The 22,868-nt window shown below is 36.6% G+C and overlaps 4 protein-coding genes and 1 long non-coding RNA gene across 5 annotated transcripts; 2 read left to right on the forward strand and 3 right to left on the reverse strand.

The window, feature by feature from the left end:
• Window positions 1–391: 391 nt before the first annotated feature.
• On the reverse strand, window positions 392–3,460 carry LOC131952832 (uncharacterized). Its single transcript, XR_009388574.1, has 3 exons — window positions 3,234–3,460; window positions 1,859–2,020; window positions 392–1,728 (listed from the first exon to the last, which is right to left on the reverse strand). It is a non-coding gene; the product is annotated as an uncharacterized LOC131952832 (long non-coding RNA).
• Window positions 3,461–4,083: 623 nt separating this feature from the next.
• LOC131952841 (leucine-rich repeat-containing protein 47) lies at window positions 4,084–7,896 on the forward strand. The gene is made up of 6 exons (XM_059315731.1): window positions 4,084–5,082; window positions 5,316–5,432; window positions 5,933–6,051; window positions 6,340–6,442; window positions 6,596–6,722; window positions 7,157–7,896. Exons 1-6 carry the CDS (start codon window positions 4,099–4,101, stop codon window positions 7,342–7,344), a joined length of 1,638 nt encoding a protein of 545 aa, XP_059171714.1. The 5' UTR covers window positions 4,084–4,098; the 3' UTR covers window positions 7,345–7,896.
• A 170-nt stretch (window positions 7,897–8,066) lies between these two features.
• LOC131952842 (AH receptor-interacting protein-like) lies at window positions 8,067–12,440 on the reverse strand. Its single transcript, XM_059315732.1, has 6 exons — window positions 12,298–12,440; window positions 11,552–11,731; window positions 10,954–11,128; window positions 10,327–10,513; window positions 9,855–9,997; window positions 8,067–9,084 (listed from the first exon to the last, which is right to left on the reverse strand). The coding sequence occupies exons 1-6, from the start codon at window positions 12,394–12,396 to the stop codon at window positions 8,882–8,884; spliced, it is 987 nt and encodes a 328-aa protein (XP_059171715.1). The 5' UTR covers window positions 12,397–12,440; the 3' UTR covers window positions 8,067–8,881.
• Window positions 12,441–16,713: 4,273 nt separating this feature from the next.
• LOC131952852 (uncharacterized) lies at window positions 16,714–18,039 on the forward strand. The gene is made up of 2 exons (XM_059315744.1): window positions 16,714–16,814; window positions 17,358–18,039. The coding sequence occupies exons 1-2, from the start codon at window positions 16,714–16,716 to the stop codon at window positions 18,037–18,039; spliced, it is 783 nt and encodes a 260-aa protein (XP_059171727.1).
• Window positions 18,040–20,013: 1,974 nt separating this feature from the next.
• On the reverse strand, window positions 20,014–22,073 carry LOC131952867 (dermatopontin-like). Its single transcript, XM_059315765.1, has 2 exons — window positions 21,784–22,073; window positions 20,014–20,601 (listed from the first exon to the last, which is right to left on the reverse strand). The coding sequence occupies exons 1-2, from the start codon at window positions 21,995–21,997 to the stop codon at window positions 20,309–20,311; spliced, it is 507 nt and encodes a 168-aa protein (XP_059171748.1). The 5' UTR covers window positions 21,998–22,073; the 3' UTR covers window positions 20,014–20,308.
• Window positions 22,074–22,868: the final 795 nt, after the last annotated feature.

Consider the following 22,868-nt stretch of genomic DNA (forward strand, 5'->3'; position numbering starts at 1 on the left):
TTGACTGAGTAATTTAATTCCATTCATGATTCATATATTATTATTGACTTATTACTCCGTGTAAAAAAATTAATGTAGGTTTAAAATAAACTAGATCTAGTTATTGTAAATCGATTTATTAATATTTAATACTGTTACTACTATTATATAATAGAAATGCATAAGCACATATTACTTCACAAGTTCTTTAATGTAATTGTAATGAACGATATTACTTGGGTAGATGAAGTAGAGTAGACCTACACACACATCACATGGAAAATGGAAGTAGCAACTGGTTGCCTTAAAGATACCTTCTCAACCCCACCCCCCACCCCCTTGATATTCAGTGTCTATATCAGGAGGCCATAATAAAATTATAGAACACAAGAAAAAGAAAACAGCTGTCAAAGTGTGTACCAGTGTTTATTACTACTGAACTATGCATACTGACATTTCAATGTTTGCTAAAAGAAATATAAATTATTAAAATACAGTAATCAGATTACCACATGAATTTTAATTTCGTCTAATAAAATAGAAACATTTAGGAGAATGGCAAAGTAAAAAAAAGATTTTTTGCAATAATTTAAAAATATGTTTATAAGAGCAAAGAAATAAATTACATAGTGACAACCTAAATTTAACCCTTGTATAATCTACGATCAACACAGTACTGTAAAACAGTTACATAATCAAGAAATTAGCCTCTTCTCATTACGATCCCTCTTAAGAAGAAAAGTAGTATTAATTATCAAGGAATAAACATTAAAATATTGGTTTAAAGTATAATTACTAGTAGATCTAGATCTAACCCATTTATTGAATGTATGCTGGAAAAAAAACAGGTGACGAAAAATTTCATGGATCACTTTAGTCGCTTTAGTGTTAAAACAATTTTCTAAAGTATCAATTATAATTAATCTTTAGATACAATTAGCACATCTAAGGAAAAGAAGCACATTGACTACTGATTCTAGGGTTATCTAGCTGATTTCAATTACCCTGAAAAATAAGTTAAGTAATTAATTAAAATGTAATATTTTTTTTACACTATGAACACTAAACTTAATTATAAACATTGTTAGTATTACTTTTCAAAATAAGTTTACAATTCACAGCAATCATTTTTTCAGTAACAATTTACAAAAACACTAATGTTTAAAAAATAAAGTTCATTTTTATACTAAAAATGAAAGAAGTACTCTGAAATTCTGTTTAGCTATTATTCAGAAAGAAAAACAAGATTCCTATAAAGTCAACCACCAGTGATTCTGCCCGATGACTGAAATCCTCAGCATTATCCTCATCCTCTGCCCAGTAGCTTATGGTGTAAAGAGCTGTTTTTTGTTTTGTTGCTGCAGTCTTTTAATAGTCCTTCCACTGTATTGCGACACACCCTGATCACCTTGCTCCCACTTATGAGTCAACTGGCCACCAATCAGATTTCCCATCAGATACCTCTCCAGCTGTCGCACCAAGAAAGGCTCAGTAGAAGTCAACAACACTTTCATGACTTTAAGAAACAGAGTACATTTGATCGCCACATTGCGTTCTTGTAAATGAGCTTTATCAAAGGACCAGAAATTAACTTCCCAATCAGCCTGAGTGCTTGCTGCGCTGCACGGGAACCCCAGGCTTCTTGAGATCTGCAAGCAGTTGAATGTAGACTTAAGTCATGTCCCAGCAGCCACATCATTCTCTTTAAGATGAGCCTTGAATAAAGCTGGATCTCCATGAAAACTGTACCTGAAAAGAGAAGGGCAAATGGAATTAGAATTTAGCAGACCATTTTACAAAATATATATCTAGCACAACATATTGCAAACTATATAAAATAAATATAAACATTAGAAATAAATTCAGTCTCCATACTTACTGAATGTACTTCCACCTGAGACATGGGTTGAACATAGAAAGGGCTGTACACAAGTTCCACCAACCTATTCCCAGTCACAAGCCTGTTCTCCTCAGCCGCTTTATCTCAGCCATCAAGTTTCTGATTACATTAGCAATCCTTCTTACACCTTGTTGGTCTTGCCTATAAGCAAATAAGATGTACAAAGAAAACAAATTGACCCAAGTCAAGAATTAAATTAATATTAATAAAATTATCAAGTACTAAAATTGTCCTTAATAGGCCTAATTATGGATATATACATAGGCCTACATTAATTTAAATATATAGGCCTACTTGATGGAGAATTATACCTGCACTAGTCTAAATCTATTCTTAACCATTTAACAATGTCTCACTATTTTTACAAGATCTAGAATCTAGATCTAGACTAGATCTAGTACTTGTATGACCTAATCAAACATAATGATTAAATGATTGTGTTCATCTACTAAATGTACTGAATTAAAATAAATAGGCTAATTAATGAATTGATATAGGCCTAGTCCTACTTAATACTTAATGCAGAATTAGATGAACACTTATAGGCCTATAATTATATAATTAATTAACTTATCTAGATTCTAGATCTAGGTCTAAATCTAGAATCTAGATCTATATCAAAATTAACTAGCACCTTTTATTTCTTACTAGTCTAGATCTAGAATCTAGATTAGTGTAGGCCCTATTAGCCTATAGATTAAATTAGATCTAGAATTAAACTAGATCTAGGCCTAAAGCTAGATTATTTTTTTACTAGATCTAGATCTATTCTAAATCTAATCTGATCTAGACTAGATCTAGTTACTATACTATAGATCAATAGAGCTAGTAATCTGGATTCGTTTTTCTAAATCCAGAATCTATTAGGCTATCTATCTTATTAATAATATCATCTAGATCTAGATCTATTCTATGCCTATTTACTACTAGATAGTCTAAATTTTCTATTTTCTAGAGCCTAGATCTAGAAATCTAGATTTAAGTCAACTTGTGTAAAAATCTTAAAATTAAATTAATGTAAAGTCTAGATCTAGATTTCTAGACCTAATTGTCCTAATCAACCGTAATAATTTAGTAAATGTAATGTAGGCTACTTAAACTAAATTATTAATTATTAGTAGGCCTATAGTATACTAATAGTAATCAAGTAATGCGATATTTTAATAATGTAAGAATCACAGGAAATTTGGCGCGAAATTAAGGCTCTATCGCGGTGGGCCTTCCTAGGCTTGCGGACCATTGAAATCGTAATTTTAAAATATAGGTTAATTTTAGAAGACCCAATTATTAGTCTAGTCAACATTTGGGCATGTCAATGTAAATATTAAGTACCTTATTATTTATAGATTCTTACCTTATATTTCAGCACATTGCTCCTCTGTAAGATAACAAACGAGATCCAAAAATTAAAATAGGTTTTGAATCTAAATCCTCTTGAGGTTAAAACAAAGATGCGCACTGTGTCATGCGTAGATCAGGTGTGCTGTGGTTTCGCCTTAAGCGACATGGCCTTAATTACCAATGGGCAACCGGAAACATGGAATTTAGGTTCAAGGTACAGCCATGATTACCATGGCAACAAAGGTCACGGCGCAAGCTGCGCAAATGGGTCGATATCTAATTAATTCTCATCTTTGTAATGAGGGCCTATAGTTAATTTCTTATCGATAATATTAATCAAGTCACATGGACGTAACAGTTTAATTATGTCAGCCTAAAAGTACCTAAATATCGATAAAATTGTTTTGAGATTCTATATTGCTCTGTTTTAAGAATTTTTTTCAGCTTTGTGTTTACAAGGGTGGCAAGTTACTTTTAGCGACAACTTTTGTCTTGGGTCTTATAAGGACCAATAGTTTAATTACTTTCATTTACATGTAGATTGTCTAAATGTTTTTAAAAAAAAAAGAATCCCAATATAAATTATTAAATAGCCCCCCCACCCCCAACCGCATTATAATTATGTACTGGAATAGCTGCCAAATTGGATACATAATAACATTTATGTATTTCTAAATTTTTAAGGACTTTGATGACAATTTTTAACGTATCACCATTTTAATTTAATTGTTTTGAGATAAAAAAAAGCATTTATTAAAAACAATATGAAAGTAGAAAAGTCTAAATGTACAATTGGCCTGTAGGCCTAATAAATTATGTTTTTAACTTTGACCAGCAGAAAAAACATTCCATTGTTTTGTTTATGCCTATGCATCAAAATGGCGTCCGGCATGTGGGAAGAAGTTCTCGCTGTTAAGACCGAAAATCGCAGAGAGCTTAATTTACAGGGTCCATTTATCAATAAAAGAATTGAGGATAGAGGGTTAGATGAGGGGGTTTTTACGTTGACTGGCTTGAACCTATTAAAAATAGCAGGCACTCCGTTAGAAAGTTTATCAGAAAAGCTAGGGAATCTGAACAATCTCACGTCATTGATGCTAGAAAATAATAAATTGAAGGAACTACCCTCCTCAGTCGGAAATCTAGTATCTCTCAAATTTCTTGATATATCAGGAAATAAACTTGAATCATTACCCGATACACTCTCAAACCTTGTCAACATACAGTCTTTAAATGCAAACCTGAATAACTTGCAGTCCTTCCCAGATGTTTCCAACATGAAAGTTCTTGCTTACTTGAGTATTGCTAGAAATAAATTATCTGCTTTACCACCGGGAGTTTGTGATCCAAGTTTAACGTTGCTAAGCACAATTGATGCTGCCAACAATGAAATAACTTCAATACCCACTGAGATTTCTAATCTTACTCATTTAATCAAATTGGATGTAACATCTAACAAGTTAGATTCATTACCCCTTGAATTATGTGAGTGTCCAAAATTGAGAGAAGTGATTATTGTAGATAATAAAATGAAGGATAGGAAATTGTTGAAGCTTGCAGAACACTCAACAAAAGCATTACTAAACTACCTCAAAACTCAGTTGGACAAACAGCAAGCGCTAGAAAAAGGTAATAAGAAAGACAAGTCTAAAAAAAGTAATAAGAAGAAAGGGGATAAAAAAGAAGTTGAAGATTTGGAGCGCGACATCATATCAGTTCTTCAATTTGAAGTCGACAATGGATTTGTCATTACAGCTACACAAGCAGTTATGAGTGTGCGGCAATACATTGTTTGTTGCATTATTAAAAATTTGGATTTCAGCAAATCAAATAATATGTTCAAACGCTTCATCAATTTGCAGGTAGGACAATTAGTCTATGTCACCCTGACTATAATTTTAATCCACTATAATTAGGCCTATAAAAACTTCTGTCAATGACAATAACTCTTAGCACAAAATTAGCTATTGGCAATTATCACAGGCCCAAGTACTAATTTACCAAGGCACAGGCATGTTGTTTATACATTGTGATCTTTATACACACTCGTTAGCCTAATTAATTAAAAAATTTGATGTCATTTATTTTTTATCAGACTAAGTTGCATGAATCAATCTGTGAAAAGCGACAAACAGCTACAATTGCAACACATGATTTCAAGCTTATCAAGGCTCCACTTGTGTATGATGCGCTTAGACCACATGTAATCCAGGTTAGTAAACTTAAACAGCATAATCAACCCATAAGGCTTATTTCAAGAAATGTATAAGATAGTACATCTGTTTTAATTTTTTTTAACACTAGTCAGCAGGGGGGTCGCTTAGGTTGGGTGTCATCCAGTGCGGCACCACATGGTCAGTGTCACACATACCCTCCCCTTTTTCTTTCTTGATAAATTTTGCAGTTAGTTTCATCTCCCCCCCCCCCCCCCACCCTCCAGTAAAAGCTTTAAAGTGTTCACAATAAATACAAATGATGTTAATCTATTATACAGCTGGGTGTAGCATTATTTTCTCTATAGTTTGTTTACATCATGGTTTTACCCCCACCCCCCTTGTCACGATCGTCATTATGTATTTACTTAAAATATTTTTTGAACATATTTATTCTATATATCTAGCATTTTTTTTGCCTTGGTGTCACCCAATGCAGTCCCCCCCCCCCCCCCCCATGCCGTCTCTGCTTGTCAGCATTAAATTTTTTTATTAACAGATAACTCCTTTGTTCAAGACCAAAGTGACCACAGCTGAAATTTTGATGAAAGAGCTAAGGGATGAAGCTGAGGCATTTAGAAAAGAAAAAAAAAGAAGTACTTTAAGTGGTATTCATAAGTATGTCATTTTTAAAAACCCATTGGGCATGAGTGTAGTAAATTTTTAGCAAAAATATTTCTCCTACTTTTTCTGCATACTTACTTATAGGTCTATTAAAAATGTTGTAACTTTTAACAGCTGTCATCTGTCTTCAAGGGTTTTAGAAAAAGCCCCCCTTGTAAGCAGGCTCAAATAATAATGCCCTTGAATTTGTTAACTGTATTTTTCAACTTGGACCAGACTTGTTGAAAAAGAGATAGCTTTGACTTGCCAAGTGTTTACAGTATTTAAATATCCATCTGATAGATATCTGGACCTCTTGAAGGACAAGACTCATTACCCTTGTTTAAAGGATGCTGATGGAGACGTCATATCCTTTCCCCCTATAACTAACAGTGAGAAAACAAAGGTAACTACACACCATGTTTGCTAGTTTACTGTTGATTCTTAGAATTTCAAATTATCAATTTAAAAATAACTTTTTTTTTTTTACAAAACTAGAATTTCAATAAAACCTAACATACATGTTCATGATTTTAAAGTAATTAGCTTATTGTTTCAGATTTCTAAAGAAACCACTGATATATTGATTGAAGTGACTAGTTCAACTAATTTAGATGTGTGTAAAAAAGTTTTGGAGGAGATGCTCAGAGAAACTTTGCTGCTAGGTGTTGGTACACCTGGTTCAGGTCAGTTTGCCTGAAAGTTACATAATACTAGCCAATTGTTATTTTTTTGTCAACTGGCATTGGTTGACAGTTGGGAGTGAAATTTCAACAACTTCTAACACACAGATTTCTTTAAAACTTAACTCATAGGTTAAGACCTCATGACAGTTCACATTATGACAAAACTTGACAGGATGTTTAATTAATTTTAAAAAGATGACTATTGATTCCTAGTATTAATTTTTTCACTATTATACATATTGTTTGCCTTTGTTGTGCCTTTCTTTTTTGTTTTGTGATTCTATTATATTAAAATGTTAATTAAATTAATTAATATGTAATTAAATCTTAATAAAATAATCTAGTAACACATGTAGCTTATTATTGTTGCATTGTCAAACAACATAAACTTCTGGTCAACAAAGTTTCAAAAGATTTGTCTATTTACTTTATAGATGTCGGAGAAAAGGAAGTGGAGGGAGAAGCTCCAAAAGAAGTGGATACTAGTCGCATGAGATTTCCTCAAAAGCTAACAGTAGAACAGGTCAAAGTTATTGATGCTCAGGGAAATCTACGAGTGATATTCCCTTCAAGAGTAGATTTACAAAACCCAGCTTATGACGTGATTAGGAACTATGAATAAAAATCTGCAGAATAATTTTCTGTTCATTTGATTTAACATAGGGATTTTTCATTATGGCTAATTTATTATTTGATTTTTCTAAATGCTTGCTTTTAATTAAATTTTATCTCCGTTTGTAATTGTCAGTCATAAGGCTAGCTGTTGTGATTCCTTCTATAATAAAATAAAAAGTAATCAGTGATTGGTATTTAAAAAACTAAAACATTTTCATATAATTGTTTCTACTCTTAGCTGAAAAAATTATTGAAAAAAAGGTAAGCTACAAAAAATAATTAAGTTATTTTTCTGTTATCAAATTTTTTGTAGGTGCTGTTATTCTATCTTGATTTAAAAATTGAAAACAAAGACATGAATGCTTATTGAACCCATTTAAATTACTTAAAATATTGATTTTAAAATTGTGGTAAAAGTGTTGTCTTCTTCTAAGTATTTTGATGGATGCAAATAATTAGCTTGCTTCACATGAAATTTTAAATGGAAACTGTGTACCAGAAATTTCTGTATTTGGCAATAAACATTGTGTTCTTTCTTGAGCAAAGTTTCATGTTTGGTACAAACGTAAGTTTTGCATGTAATTAGGATTTTTTTTTAAAAACCTAATAAACATGGTGTATGCCTAGATTTAACAGTATCTGGATTACTGACAACATACAGGTTTTGTAATGATGGTCATACTTAAGATTTTTATAGATTAACATGAACGTCTCTTACCATCAACTGATTTTTTAATACTTAAACACAAGTCAACAAAATTATGTAAATCTAACACATCTTTAATTATAAACAAAAGAAAAATATTCAGAATTAGAAGCTGAAACTATATACAATATATATTATCACAATGTCTTTAGCACATGATTGTTGGTTTGTTAAAAGGACTTAGTTGTTAATATGAAATGAAGATATGTAAAGAATGAATGTACAAATTAGTGGTGGCAAAGACTAGCATCTATTGAGCAGCCATTAAGGAAGGATTAGTTTGGCAAGTCACTAAGAATGATCATGATAATTGCTTTACTCTTGTGTCAGGTTTCCATTGATCCATCTTACTGATAAAAAATTCAAATATTTTGCACACAATACCAATGCTCTGTGTCATGTCTGAAGACATGAAAAACCTAGAGCAAATCATATGGCAAATAGTTTCTTTTTTAAAACAATTGATAAATATTTAAAACAATTTTGTAGCAATAAGTACAGGCCAAATCAAATGTATAAAACAAAATTCTTAGTAACAGCTCATACAAGTAATGTAAGTTAACATCAAAGTGAAAAAACACAGAAATGATAAAGCCTAAGTTGGCCTATTGAAAAAAAATTAGGTTATCACATTAAAATGACTGCTTCATTTTAAAAAGTAAAAACTGTAACTTAAAAAACTACAATCTGTGTTTACACAGTTTTAAACTAGTTCACCAAAATTGTGGCTATGAAATCAACAGCTCAGTGCAGCTTTAAATAGCAAAGCTGACTGAAAGACTGAGATTTCTAGGTTTGAGTGAGTGATCATTTGACTGACTGCATGCTGTGGCTGAGGTCAGCTGAACATCCCCTTGAGCAAAGTCTTCTCTGTTTGTTCCTTCTGTTTAATCCTCTGCTCAAGGCTGGACAACTCTTTCTTCACAGCTGACTCCAGGCTGGAATCAAGTTCCACAACTCTGGCAAAATCTTTTTGAGCTTCTTTCAAATTCCACACAGCAGCATGTGCTTTACCTCGTCTGAACAACGCCTTGATGTTGTCTGAAAAAGTGGAGACAGCTTGTCAAATTCTGATTACTGGATGATTAGAGCATCAGGTATCCCACTTTACCTGGATCTCTCTCTAAAACATCAGCTATATTAGTCATCCCACTTACCTGGATCTCTCTCTAAAACATCAGCTATATTAGTCATCCCACTTACCTGGATCTCTCTCTAAAACATCAGTTGTATTAGTTATCCCACTTTACCTGGATCTCTCTCTAAAACATCAGCTGAATTAGTCATCCCACTTACCTGGATCTCTCTCTAAAACATCAGTTGTATTAGTTATCCCACTTTACCTGGATCTCTCTCTAAAACATCAGTTGTATTAGTTATCCCACTTTACCTGGATCTCTCTCTAAAACATCAGTTGTATTAGTTATCCCACTTTACCTGGATCTCTCTCTAAAACATCAGTTGTATTAGTTATCCCACTTTACCTGGATCTCTCTCTAAAACATCAGTTGTATTAGTTATCCCACTTTACCTGGATCTCTCTCTAAAACATCAGTTGTATTAGTTATCCCACTTTACCTGGATCTCTCTCTAAAACATCAGTTGTATTAGTTATCCCACTTTACCTGGATCTCTCTCTAAAACATCAGTTGTATTAGTTATCCCACTTTACCTGGATCTCTCTCTAAAACATCAGTTGTATTAGTTATCCCACTTTACCTGGATCTCTCTCTAAAACATCAGTTGTATTAGTTATCCCACTTTACCTGGATCTCTCTAAAACATCAGTTGTATTAGTTATCCCACTTTACCTGGATCTCTCTCTAAAACATCAGTTGTATGAGTTATCACAGGGTAGTAATCATGGGTCAGAAGTTTGCATTGAGAATAGTTGAGCAACAGTGGACGTTTCATTTCATCAAGTCTCTTCCAGTCTTCATCGCCTGGCTTTTCCCTGAGAAGAAATAAAGTATTCAGATTTTTTGAAAAAATGTTTACATTAAATTTAAAAAAAAGTAATTTTAAAAATATGTAATAACTCTTGGACATCAAGAAAAGTGTGAGGAGTCAGGGAGGAAGAAAAAAAAAGCCATTTTTGAAGCTGATGGGTGCACTGTAGGAATTCAAGAATTTGATGATTTAACTCCAGAAATTCAGTTGAGCGTTACTGCAAGAGATCAAGTATCTGATGGGTACACTGCAAGAATTCAGTTGTGAGTTACAGCAAGAAATCAAGTGACGGATGGGTACACTGCAAGAGATCAAGTTATGTGGGCTACTTACTGCAGCATGAGGTCCTCCAGCATACCAAGAGCTTGAGCGTATTTGTTGGCAGCCTCTTCATAGTTTTTCTTAGAGTAAGCTTCATTCCCAGCCTCCCGTAGCTTGGGGACACTTTCAAGTTTCTCCTTTTCATTCATTGACCAGCTTTCTTGCTCAAACTGTTCAGGAAGCTCAAGTGTGAGGAGTTCTGGGAAATTTTAAATGACAGCCATCTTGTTTATTCATCTCACATGACTCACCAAAAACTTAAAAAATAAAGTGTTTATCCACAGTTATATTGGGCTAATGAGAAGTACATCAAGTTTATACATGCAACATTGGAACAGCGCAATGGAAAACTGTGCAAACAGAAAAAATACAAACTAATTATACTAGTACACTTAAATTATATCATATTTCGAGGAAATATGTAATGTTATGCTACAATGAATTTAAGAAAACAAAAATGCCCTTGTGCACTTTTTTATGCGCAATTTCCATTGTGCATCTTTCAGGTCACCAAAATTTTCAATGGTTTATTACGAAATTAATATTATTTGTGTTTGTATTGTGTTGTCAAATGAACAAAATGCCTCAACATTGTCAAAATCTGCAGCCATAGTGCATAAATAAATTTTTTAAAATTACCAAGTGTAAATACTAAAGGTTGTGGGGATTTCATTAACTCATCCAAATCAGAGTAGCCCATTCCTTGCTCTGAAAGTGCCATCATGCCACAACAGTGGGAGGTGTGAGAATGGGTTGTCTTCCCTTTAAAAATATCACGTAAACTTTTGGCCACCACTGGGTAAACAGCTGCATGCTGGTAACATAAAAAAATACATTTTATATTTAAACATCTATCAGAGTGTACAAGATAAATTATGTATTGATCACATATTTACCTCAAGACAAATAATAGAGCAAAATTATGCATGGATCAACTACCCTACATATATTTTTTTTTCAAATACATCTATCAAAGTGTACTACTAGCAAACAGACAAATAGAATTCAGTGAATCGAAGCTTGCGTAAACAATTAACAAATATGATTTAGTTATAAACATAGAAAATACATTGGGAATGGTGAAAATTTATAGCTATAATATCCACAAAATTCTACTTTAATGTAAAACTTAACATCCATTAAAATTTGAAAAATGTGTTTATCCTAAAAAATTACTTAAGATGAAAATGATTTATTCAGTAAGGTGATTTCAAATGTAACAAAACAATTCAGTTACCTTAGTATCACAGGTAAACTCCGCCACTTCTTTAACTGTCATTGTTTTCAATAGTTTCTCCCAAACCTCCAACTTAAATTTCTTGCCAAATATCAGCTCCATAGGTTTACCTGTGTGTTTGCTGTCATCCAGCAGGGTTTTTTCTTCATCTGCTTTTGTTGTCCGATAATGAAATGTTGCCTATTATATGTATAAAAATATAATTTATTATAATGGATTCTGTGAGCTAGCTGATGTGACGGAAAGCCATAACTATCTTTCCTTTATAGATCTATTATCATGATTAAAATTTAATTACTTATTTAGTAGGACTATAGATCTAGATCTAGGCCTTGGCCTAATGATAGTAGGCTAATAAATAATAGGCCTAAATAATACTAAATATTATATTTTTGATGAAAATAACTACAATTTGTGTGCAATAATCTAGATCTACAATATATTCAACACTCCATGACTATGACAGACATACGAGTTCGAGTACTAGATCTAGATCAGATATCTAGATCTAGATCTACGACGCAAATAGACATAAAAACAAAAAAAATAGACTAAGTAGAATCTAGATCTATAGTAGACGTCTATAAAATATAAAGTAAGCCTAAACATTTTTTTTTTAATTTTCTCAGTTCTGTCTGTAGGTCTTGGTCTTGGAAATTGCATAATTTTTTATATAGATCTAGATCTAGATATATGTAAAATCTTTTTGTTCTTATATTCACAATTAAACAAGTATTAACGCATACTTTTGCACCATCTGGAAACGAAGGCACGATTCCATCACCAGCATAAATGATTTTTTTGAAAATTCCTTCTTTTTGGAGCTGATAAAAGTTTTCTGCCATGTTTGTTTACGTTCGTTAAGAGTTATCTTCTCCTCTGGTAATAAATTATTATTGTTAGCTTATTACTATATAGTATATTAGGCTAGATCTAGAATCTAGCCTATGATTAGAAAAAAATCGTTTTTTTCATGCTTCACATAGACTATACTATAAGCCTAATTATTTGATCTTAGGGCCTATTTTGAATTTTTAAAAAATGTCTAATAGCAAACAATTAGTCTTGTAGGAAATAATCTAGATCTATATCTAGATCTATGTGCTTCACTTTTGTATTAAAGGTCCCTGGCTTCTTCTTCGTTCTTAAAAAATAAGTATTGTGCGTGTCAGCCTGATGTACGCCATGTGGCCAGAGGCGTAGCGTCCCCTTTCCGGCGCCCGGGGAGAATTATCTATATTTGTGCCCCCTCTCATTTATATTATATTTATTCATGTTAGTGAAAAAGCGCCCCCCCCCATTGAAATGGTTGGTAACGCTTTTTACCAGTTACTAGTTTTTGCTTTAGTGCCACACAATGACTGAGCTTTTAATTTTTTTCTACCCTTTTTGGCGCCCATTAGGGTCGGCGCCCGGGCGACCGCCCCACCCGCCTTTCCTAACTACGCCACTGCCTGTGGCCTGTTGACTCCGATTTTAGCCTATTTTGATTTCTGGATGTGGTTCCATAGACTTCGTCATAAAAAAAAAAAGAAAATTCATCAAGGGAGTTGTTTGACTGGAGTTTACTCTCCTAGATGGGCTGCCGTCCCAAGTTAACTCGGGTAATTTTCAGTCATACGCTCGACCCTCCCCCTCCCACTGACTACACCGTCCACAAGTTCAGAGTTTCTTCCAGGCATCTCTTCGGGGGGGCGAAGCCCCCCCGAAAAATTTTTACCGCCCCCTCGGACGAAATGAAATTTATATAATTTATATAGAAAATATATACTTTTAACAGTGTCCGCCCCCCCGAAGAAAGTTTACCGCCCCCCCGAAGATTTCAAGTGCCCCCCCGGAGAAAAAAGTCTGGAAGAAACACTGCACAAGTTCCATTGATATGATCGATCTTTCTGAAATGAAGAAGAAAAAAATTACCGGATGCTGATTACAAGAATGGCATACAGTTATAGAACAATGAATATTAGATGAAGATGATGCTTTGGAGAGCCTTAAGCCGAAACAAGTTAAGGATCAAATTTAGCACGAAGCCTTCATTATACAACAGTAGCTTAGCGAGGGGGGGGGGGGGGACTGGGGGTGCGGACTGCACCGGGTGACACCCCATTTAGGGGGGGGGGGGGGGGGTGACACCAAGGCAGAGAAAAATGATAATTCCACTTAATTGAGTGATTAATTCGAGTGTTAAAAAGTCTTTTAAGAGCAAATTTGACAAATCCCGAGAAAGGGTGGGGGGGGGGGGGGTGCAAATTGAAATTTTGAGGGGGGGGGGGGTTGCAAATTGCAAATTGAAAGTTTGTCACCGGGCGCCGGGAAGGGTCGCTACGCCTCTGGGGGTGACACCTTTAAGTGCCGCACCGGGTGACGCCTTACCTCGCTACGCCACTGTTATACAATAATGCTGCAAAAAGGTTTTCATTCTGAACAAAATTAGAAGTTAAAGAGCTGCTTTATGCTAAAAATATTCTGAAAATGTGGACATGAATCTTGTAGAAGTCAAGCATATTCATGAATGTCTGACACAGTCAAGCCTGGTTCACTATAACATGATAGCCTGACACATAAGTAGTGTTTCTTCCAGACTTTTTTCTCGGGGGGGGGGGGGGGACTTGATATTTTCGGGGGGAGCCCCCCCCCCCCCCCCCCCCCCCCCCCCCCCCCCCCCCCCCGAAGAGATGCCTGGAACAAACTCTGCACAGAAGGATCTGTAGGTCTGTAGCTGGTATAAGATAATATTTCACGAGTGTCCAATTAACATTCCCTAATGTAGAAGAAATTTTGAGATTGATTTTGATGGTTGCAAGTAGATGAAGACCATAAACAAGTAAATTAGAAAAACTCAAGATAGTGGCCCCTGCCACCCTTAGTGAAGGGTTTGGAAGTTGGGGGGGGGGGGGAATCCCCACGACCGCTTATCCACCCATCGTGGAAGGGTGGGGTGCGGTGGGGGGGGGGGGGAGACCCCACTCACGCCAATTTTAAATGGGCAGCGGAAACTTGTTAACAAAGTGTGTCTCTTAGTGTGATTTTATATCGGTAGGGGCATTTGATGATCAGAGTCGTTGTATTGGCCAAATTTGTCTACGTTTTTTTTTTATAGAGGCGTTGTTTTGGTCAGTATTATACATGCAGAGATTGATCTGGAAAAGACGAAACAATGCCGCAGCAATTTAAGCCTCAAACGATGCATGTGATAATTTAAACCGTAACAAAACAAAGTTTAATTACATTTGGCACATACTGCATAGATTATAAACAGACAATTTGGTATTAAAAAGTTTGTAAACAAAAGGGGGATAACTCTCTTATCATACAACGTTATAGAACAGTGAGTTGGTGTTCACATCATTTCTACCTCAGTCTTGGACGTCACCAGCGGTGATACCGACTTTACACGATCAAGTTTATGGACAAGTTTACGGACAACAAGATAAACAGACTCGTTTGTTGTATATTTCTTCTGATCAAGTTGTTTTCATTTAAATGTAAAAAAGGTAAAAATTAAATTATGGTAGAATTAACAAGGGGATGTCTTCTTCTTTGAATTTTAAATGGGAGAGAACTGTACTCTACACCAAATGTTATTAATAGTTATTATAGCTTCAGTGTACTCAAACTGATGTTACTGATGTAAAGACCTTTGTACAACAAATACTAGTATCGTTTGTGTACTGTGGTGTAGTGTACAGACATCTGTACAGTAAATACTAAATGCTGTAGCATTTGTGTACTTTGATGTAGCGAAATCTTGTACAATAAATGCTGTTAGCGTCTGTGTACTGTGGAGTACAGACATATTGTACAACAAATAGATCTATGTGTATTCTGGTGTACTACAAGAAATGCTGGTAGCTGTACTGTGGTGTACTACAACATATACTGGTATCATATGCGTACTGTGGTGTACTACAAAAAAATGATTTGTACTGTGATATAGTGGACATACATCTGTATCTGCTGTTGCTATGGATGACATACACATTTGAGTGCAATACATAGATCATGGTAAAATAATGCCAAATGTTATATCTTAAGGCTTCACCTTTGTCTTGAGATAGCTTTTATAACCTTCAAAAAACAGGGGCCCATATTTTCTTAGGGAGTCTGATAGTGGCCTATTATTTAATAAAACATTGTTTTTATGATACTGTAAATAATGTTTCTGTCATGCATCTCTCCAGGGTGGAACTTACTGCCACACATCTCATTCATTACAAAATAAATATAAATTAAATTTAAGCAGAAAATATATACTTAAACCATTCCTATATAGCCCACCCCCTCCTCTCAGGTAGTTTCAGATTTCCCTCCTTGAGCAAATTATCTGAAATAAAAACCTTGCTTATAAACGTTTGTCTTCAGATATTAGTTTAGAATTAAAAGCATGATTACGGTGTCATCCATTTATACGTTTTTTAAAAAAAAATTGAAATTGTTTTCAAAACTATTCAAGTGTATAAAATTGGTAAGAGGGGGTTAAAACTTTCAAAATTGTTTTTTTTTTGTAATAATTTTATGATATTTTATGTTCATGTTTTACAATTTCTATATAGGTAAAGCAAGAGGTGTCATTAGGTGTCAACAAATGACAGCCTCCCATCATGTGATTTAATGGTCAACAAATGACAGCCTCCCATCATGTGATGTCAGATGTCAACAAATGACAGCCATCTATCATGTGAATGACAGCCTCCCATCATGTGATGTCAGATGTCAACAAATGACAGCCATCCATCATGTGATTTCAATGGTCAACAAATGACAGCCTCCCATCATGTGATGTCAGATGTCAACAAATGACAGCCATCCATCATGTGATTTCAATGGTCAACAAATGACAGCCTAATGACAGCCTCCCATCATGTGATGTCAGATGTCAACAAATGACAGCCATCCATCATGTGATTTCAATGGTCAACAAATGACAGCCTCCCATCATGTGATGTCAGATGTCAACAAATGACAGCCATCCATCATGTGATTTCAATGGTCAACAAATGACAGCCATCCATTGTGTCAGTGGTCAACAAATGACAGCCATCCATCATGTGATTTCAATGGTCAACAAATGACAGCCATCCATTGTGTCAGTGGTCAACAAATGACAGCCATCCATTGTGTCAGTGGTCAACAAATGACAGCCTCCCATTGTGTGATGTCAGATGTCAACAAATGACAGCCTCCCATCATGTGATGTCAGAGGTCAACAAATGACAGCCTCCCTTCATCTGATGTCAGAGGTAAACAATGGTGGTCATATTAAGTAAGTGGTCTGATGTTTCATGAAGTTTAGTTCCCCTCTACAGTCATCAGATAACCTGCTTTGATCAAGAATTATATCTTAGTTTTTAAATAATTGTTTGTGTTATTAAAATTCACTTCATTATACTATCAATCAAGTTTAGCCAAACAATTTAAAACATTTGAAAGACTTTAATGAGGCTCAAATCTTTTTACATTTCTACCCCCCCCCCCCCCCTCTCCATACTTGAGATCCACATATCCGTTCAAGTCTGACACAAGATGTTCAGTCTGATGATCTCACTAGAACCAGGAGTCACTGACTCGTTTGGAGTCTTCATCTTTTGTTGATTTTTTATCAGCTACAGTTTTTCTTTTATCATGCAATGAAAAAGAATCGATCCAACATATTGCAATTTTATTTGAAATTTTTTTTTTTTTTATTGAGGTGCTAATTTTTAATTTTCTTACAAGAGTAACCAGCAATCCATATGTGTGGACATACCATCGCAGCTTGTTATAAATGTGGGTCTACAAATATGTGAGGACCTTCTGTGGACACCAGCCCACCATATGATGTTACCAGCCCAGCATGTGATGTTACCAGCCCAGCATGTGATGTTACCAGCCCACCTTGTGATGTTATCAGCCCACCTTGTGATGTTATCAGCCCACCTTGTGATGTTATCAGCCCACCATGTGATGTTACCAGCCCATCATGTGATGTTACCAGCCCACCATGTGATGTTACCAGCCCACCTTGTGATGTTATCAGCCCACCTTGTGATGTTATCAGCCCACCATGTGATGTTACCAGCCCATCATGTGATGTTATCAGCCCACCATGTGATGTTACCAGCCCATCATGTGATGTTACCAGCCCACCATGTGATGTTACCAGCCCACCTTGTGATGTTATCAGCCCACCTTGTGATGTTATCAGCCCACCTTGTGATGTTATCAGCCCACCTTGTGATGTTATCAGCCCACCATGTAATGTTACCAGCCCACCATGTGATGTTACCAGGCCACCTTGTGATGTTTCCAGCCCACCTTGTGATGTTACAAGCCCACCTTGTGATGTTACCAGCCCAACATGTGATGTTACCAGCCCACCTTGTGATGTTACCAGTCCACCTTGTGATGTTACCAGCCCATCATGTGATGTTACCAGCCCACCTTGTAATGTTACCAGCACTTGTAATGTTACCAGCCCACCTTGTAATGTTACCAGCCCCACCTTGTGATGTTACCAGCCCCACCTTGTGATGTTACCAGCCCACCTTGTAATGTTTCCAGCCCACCTTTGTGATGTTACAGCCCACCATTGTGATTTTACCAGTCCACCTTGTGATGTTACCAGCCCATCATGTAGATGTACCAGCCCACCTTGTAATGTTTCCAGCCCACCTTGTGATGTTACAAGCCCACCATATGTTACCAGCATATTACATATGAAAACTTCACTTGGAAAGTTATGAAAAGTCACGAAACTATTTCACATTTGCTCTCACAATTGTTATATTGTATTGTTGTTGTATTGTTGTATTGTTGTTGTATTGTTGCAGTATTGTTGTATTGTTGTTGTATGGTTGTTGTATTGTTGTGTTGTTGTATTGTTGTATTGTTGTATTGTTGTATTGTTGTATTGTTGTTGTATTGTTGTATTGTTGTTGTATTGTTGTATTGTTGTTGTATTGTTGTTGTATTGTTGTTGTATTGTTGTTGTATTGTTGTTGTATTGTTGTATTGTTGTTGTTGTATTGTTGTACAGTATTGTTGAAAGGGGTTGGGGTGAGGGAAGGGGAAAGGGGTTTGGGGGTGGTGAAGGGAGGGGAAAGGGGTTGGGGGGTGGTGAGGGGAGGGGAAAGGGGTGGGGGGGTGGTGAGGGGAGGGGAAAGGGGTGGGGGGGGTGGTGAGGGGAGGGGAAAGGGGTTGGGGGGTGGTGAGGGGAGGGGAAAGGGGTTGGGGGGTGGTGAGGGGAGGGGAAAGGGGTTGGGGGGTGGTGAGGGGAGGGGAAAGGGGTTGGGGGGTGGTGAGGGGAGGGGAAAGGGGTTGGGGGGTGGTGAGGGGAGGGGAAAGGGGTTGGGGGGGTGGGGAGGGGAGGGGAAAGGGGTTGGGGGGTGGTGAGGGGAGGGGTTGGGGGGGGGGAGGGGAGGGGAGGGGAAAGGGGGTGGTGAGGGGAGGGGAAAGGGGTTGGGGGTGGTGAGGGGAGGGGTTGGGGGTGGTGAGGGGAGGGGAAAGGGGTTGGGGGTGGTGAGGGGAGGGGAAAGGGGTTGGGGGTGGTGAGGGGAAAGGAGTTGTGGGGAAAGGGGCGTTGAAAGGGGTTTCGAGGGGAAAGGAAAGGGGTGAGGGGAGGGCTAAGAATAGGTGTTCAGGGGAAAGATGGAGGGGAGGGGAAGTTAAAGCGATGGTACGGGAGAGGGAGGAGAAGCGGGGGAAGGAAGGGGAGGGGAAAAAGGTTTTAATTGAGGGAATATTATGTGGGGGGGGGGGGCAAGAGGGTGGGAGGTGGAGGGGGTTGGGGGGGGGGGTCTCAGGCGTAGCGATCTATTCAATTTGGACTATCAATTTTCCCTCCCTCCTATTTCTATATATAGTTATTTCTGTCTTTGAAAAAGTGACCCACCCCCATCCCACAGTTGGAAAGATTTGTAGCGCTTCTTACCAATTACTATCCCGTAACATTTTCTATTTCGGTGCCACAAGGTAAGAAATCAATGTGTAAAGCCTTGTAGTCGTTTATTTTCGTGACTATGACTGTGGTTAATTCAATACTTTAGCTTAAAATGAGTTTTTTATGTTAACTTTTCTACCCCTTTTAGCGCCCTCTTAGGGTCGGCGCCCGGGGCGGCCGCCCCATCCGGCCTCCCGTAGCTACGCCACTGGGGGGGGGGGGTAGAGGTGGAGGAGAAATGTGAGTTGGGAGGGGCAGGAGGTAGTGAGAGGAAGCGGGGTAGGAGGGAAGTATGGAATAGGTTGGGGGTTGGGATGTAAAAGGGAAGCGGGGGTAGGAGAGAAGTGAGGGGGGGGGGGATTGGTGGTGAATTGGTTTGGGTGGAGAAAGTGTATCTTATTCTTTTTTGGACGACCCTAACATCACTATATAAAACCTCCCGCTGTTTTCAAACGGATGTTTCGCGGTTGCACGAAAATGAACGCTGTTTGTGATTCTTTTATAAAATAAAACAACATAAAATAAAAGATCATTATAAAATTCAGCTTTGAGCAACGTTTTATTTTTATTGTTAAACTCAGACAAGTTTATAAACAGCTTTAGTTCTTCCAATATCTAAGGATTTAGACAGCTTTAGTTGTTCCAATATCTAAGGATTTAGACAGCTTTAGTTCTTCCAATATCTAAGGATTTAGACAGCTTTAGTTCTTCCAATATCTAATGATTTAGACAGCTTTAGTTCTTCCAATATCTAAGGATTTAGACAGCTTTAGTTCTTCCAATATCTAAGGATTTAGACAGCTTTAGTTCTTCCAATATCTAAGGAACCAAAAGCATGTTTACATTCTGCAGACCTGGAACTTCCAGGTTCTGTCCTCAAATGTGACGTCATGGACGCTGTAAGCTCCCTTGATAACGCTGTTGGCCGGGACTTCTAGGGTCAGTGGGCCCCCCATCGTGTTGACGTCACTGGTTGTATGACAGTCACGTGGTGTCCTCTTGCTCACGGCGCAGCACTGGAAGTTGAACCTGCGGTCCTCAACTTGGTTGTCATGGTAACTCTGAATTCCGGTTAGAACTTTTTTCCCAGGGCAAGTGTAGGACAGAGGAGACCCAAAGCCGTTAACGTAGCCTAGCAAATAAAGGGCGATAATGGATTTAAAACACAATCGTTGTCATATTCTTACAAGATATAGGGTGATAATGGATTTAAAAACACAATCGCTGTCTTAATCTAACAAAAAAAAAAGGACAATAATGGATAAAAACAAATTTTTTGTTATAATCAAACAAAATAATGGACTAGGTGGAATAATGACAAGGGCTTTGACACAAGCAATCAAATGTTTGGTGGTAAAGAAGATAACGGGTACCGTAATGTTGATTATGGCATTGTTTGTACTTTGTCTCATGGCTGTATATGTTGATACGTTTTTATAATTTACAATGTTCTTATTCGTTGCCATTTTCTATTTTAGCATTTGTTGTTTCCGCATATTTAAACCAAGTTTGTGTTGTCATGTATCAACTATCATACCTTGCTAAAGGCAGTTGTAAACATACAACATACACTTGATCTAACTTTTCTATTTACTGTTAAAGAATTGCAAGAATTACTTTTAGTAATTAAGAAATTTAAACCATAGTTCAGTAATTGAAAGTTTGCTGTGTATATTAATTAGTTATGTGTTGACTACATTCGTTTGTAACTGTGATGCTTTAATTGCTATAATTAATTAGTGTTGTTATACAGTTCTGTTAAACATTGTGGAGGTACGATATTGCTACTATAAAACATTGTTAATTTAAAAAATGTTCTTAACCAACAAAAGATTTACTGGAAAACTTGTCCATGCACAATGTTGTTTACGGACAACATAGTTACTGTACAAGATTGTTTTTGTACAACAAAGTTACTGTACGATATTGTTACTAGAAACCATATTACAGCATAACATTGTTACAGTAAAACATTTTTACTGTAAAGCAATGTGAAGGTACAACTTTGTTACCGAAAATGATTATTACAGTAAAACATTTTATAGCTCAACATTGTTAATGTAAAGCGTTGTTACTGTCAACAAAATGAAGATACAGACTAGCCTAACTATCTGAAAGAGAAAAGGTTCATGCACAAAGGGGATTTGCTAAAGGTATGTTTCGATGGTAGAGCTATAGGCATCTTATGTAGCTACGAGATATGGCCAGCGTTTAAAATGTCTATGGCACATTACCCGATCTATACATAGATCAGAGGTTTGAACTCACTAATGTGCTGGTCGAATCTATAAATATATCAGATGTTTGAACTCACCACTGTGCGTGCAGCTGTTGGTCAGGTTGGCAGCTCTACAGGTCACTGACCACTGCCTGTCCTCCATCAGATTGTCGTACACACTGGAGATGGCGCTGATGGCTTGACCAGCCGGACATTTGAAATCAAACGGCTGACCCAACATGTTTACATAAGCTGCCCTAGCAGCAGTCGCCAAGATCAAGACGCAGAAGACTTTAAACTGGCTGGACATTTCCGTCAAAAGGTCTGTATGGACTAGATCGTCACTTTGTGTTGATAGAAACTGTAGAGCTCTCAAGGGCCCAACACCGCTTTTATAGTTTTGATTGTGTCGAAATCTAGGGTTATTCCCCTTATACATTTTTTTTGTTGTGCGTCATAACATGTCAACTCAAAGTTTATTTGTAGAAATCACGACTTCATATGTGTGCTAAATCTGCACTCGGTTTTTTAAAGTCTAATTTAGCTTAATTAGGTATTAAAATAACTGTAAAATCTCGGAAGGTGAATAAGTAAATAACATTGCATTTGTAAAATATAAAGTTGAAGCAAACTTAAATATTCTGTCCATGAAAATTTTGCCTTCTTCATATCTTCTTAAACTTATAAATTAGAATTGAAAAAAAAACCCGAGATAATTCATAATTGTATTTTTTTGCACCCTCCTAACCAAAGAATGGACATTGAAATAAATTAATGTTATTAAACCAGTGGCGTAGGCAGAGGGGGGGGGGTTACAACCCCCCCCCCATGGACCCCTATGTAATTTTATTACTGTCATAATACCAATAATACCACTGTTACTTATTTAAATCTTTTTCTGAATCAGTTTATATGTATAATTGTGTATGTATGTTTAGAACAGTAATCTAAAAAATGACGCTATGTTCACTCTGAGTTGGTTATTTCTCCACCCCCTCCCCCTCCTCACCTAAAGTCGCTGGACAGTGGTGAATGAAGTTGAACCCCACTCCAACCCTTCCCGAACTGATCTGTTAAGAACATTTGGGAAAACGCGTAATGAGGTACCAAAGTACCATGCCGCCAGAAAGCTTTTGAAACAGGTAAAACTGTGTAAATATTGTTTTTTTTGCAATTACCAG

This window comes from Physella acuta, unplaced genomic scaffold, assembly GCF_028476545.2.
Source record: "Physella acuta isolate Inbredline_101_S28 unplaced genomic scaffold, ASM2847654v3 ptg000891l, whole genome shotgun sequence".
Lineage (NCBI taxonomy): Eukaryota > Metazoa > Mollusca > Gastropoda > Physidae > Physella > Physella acuta.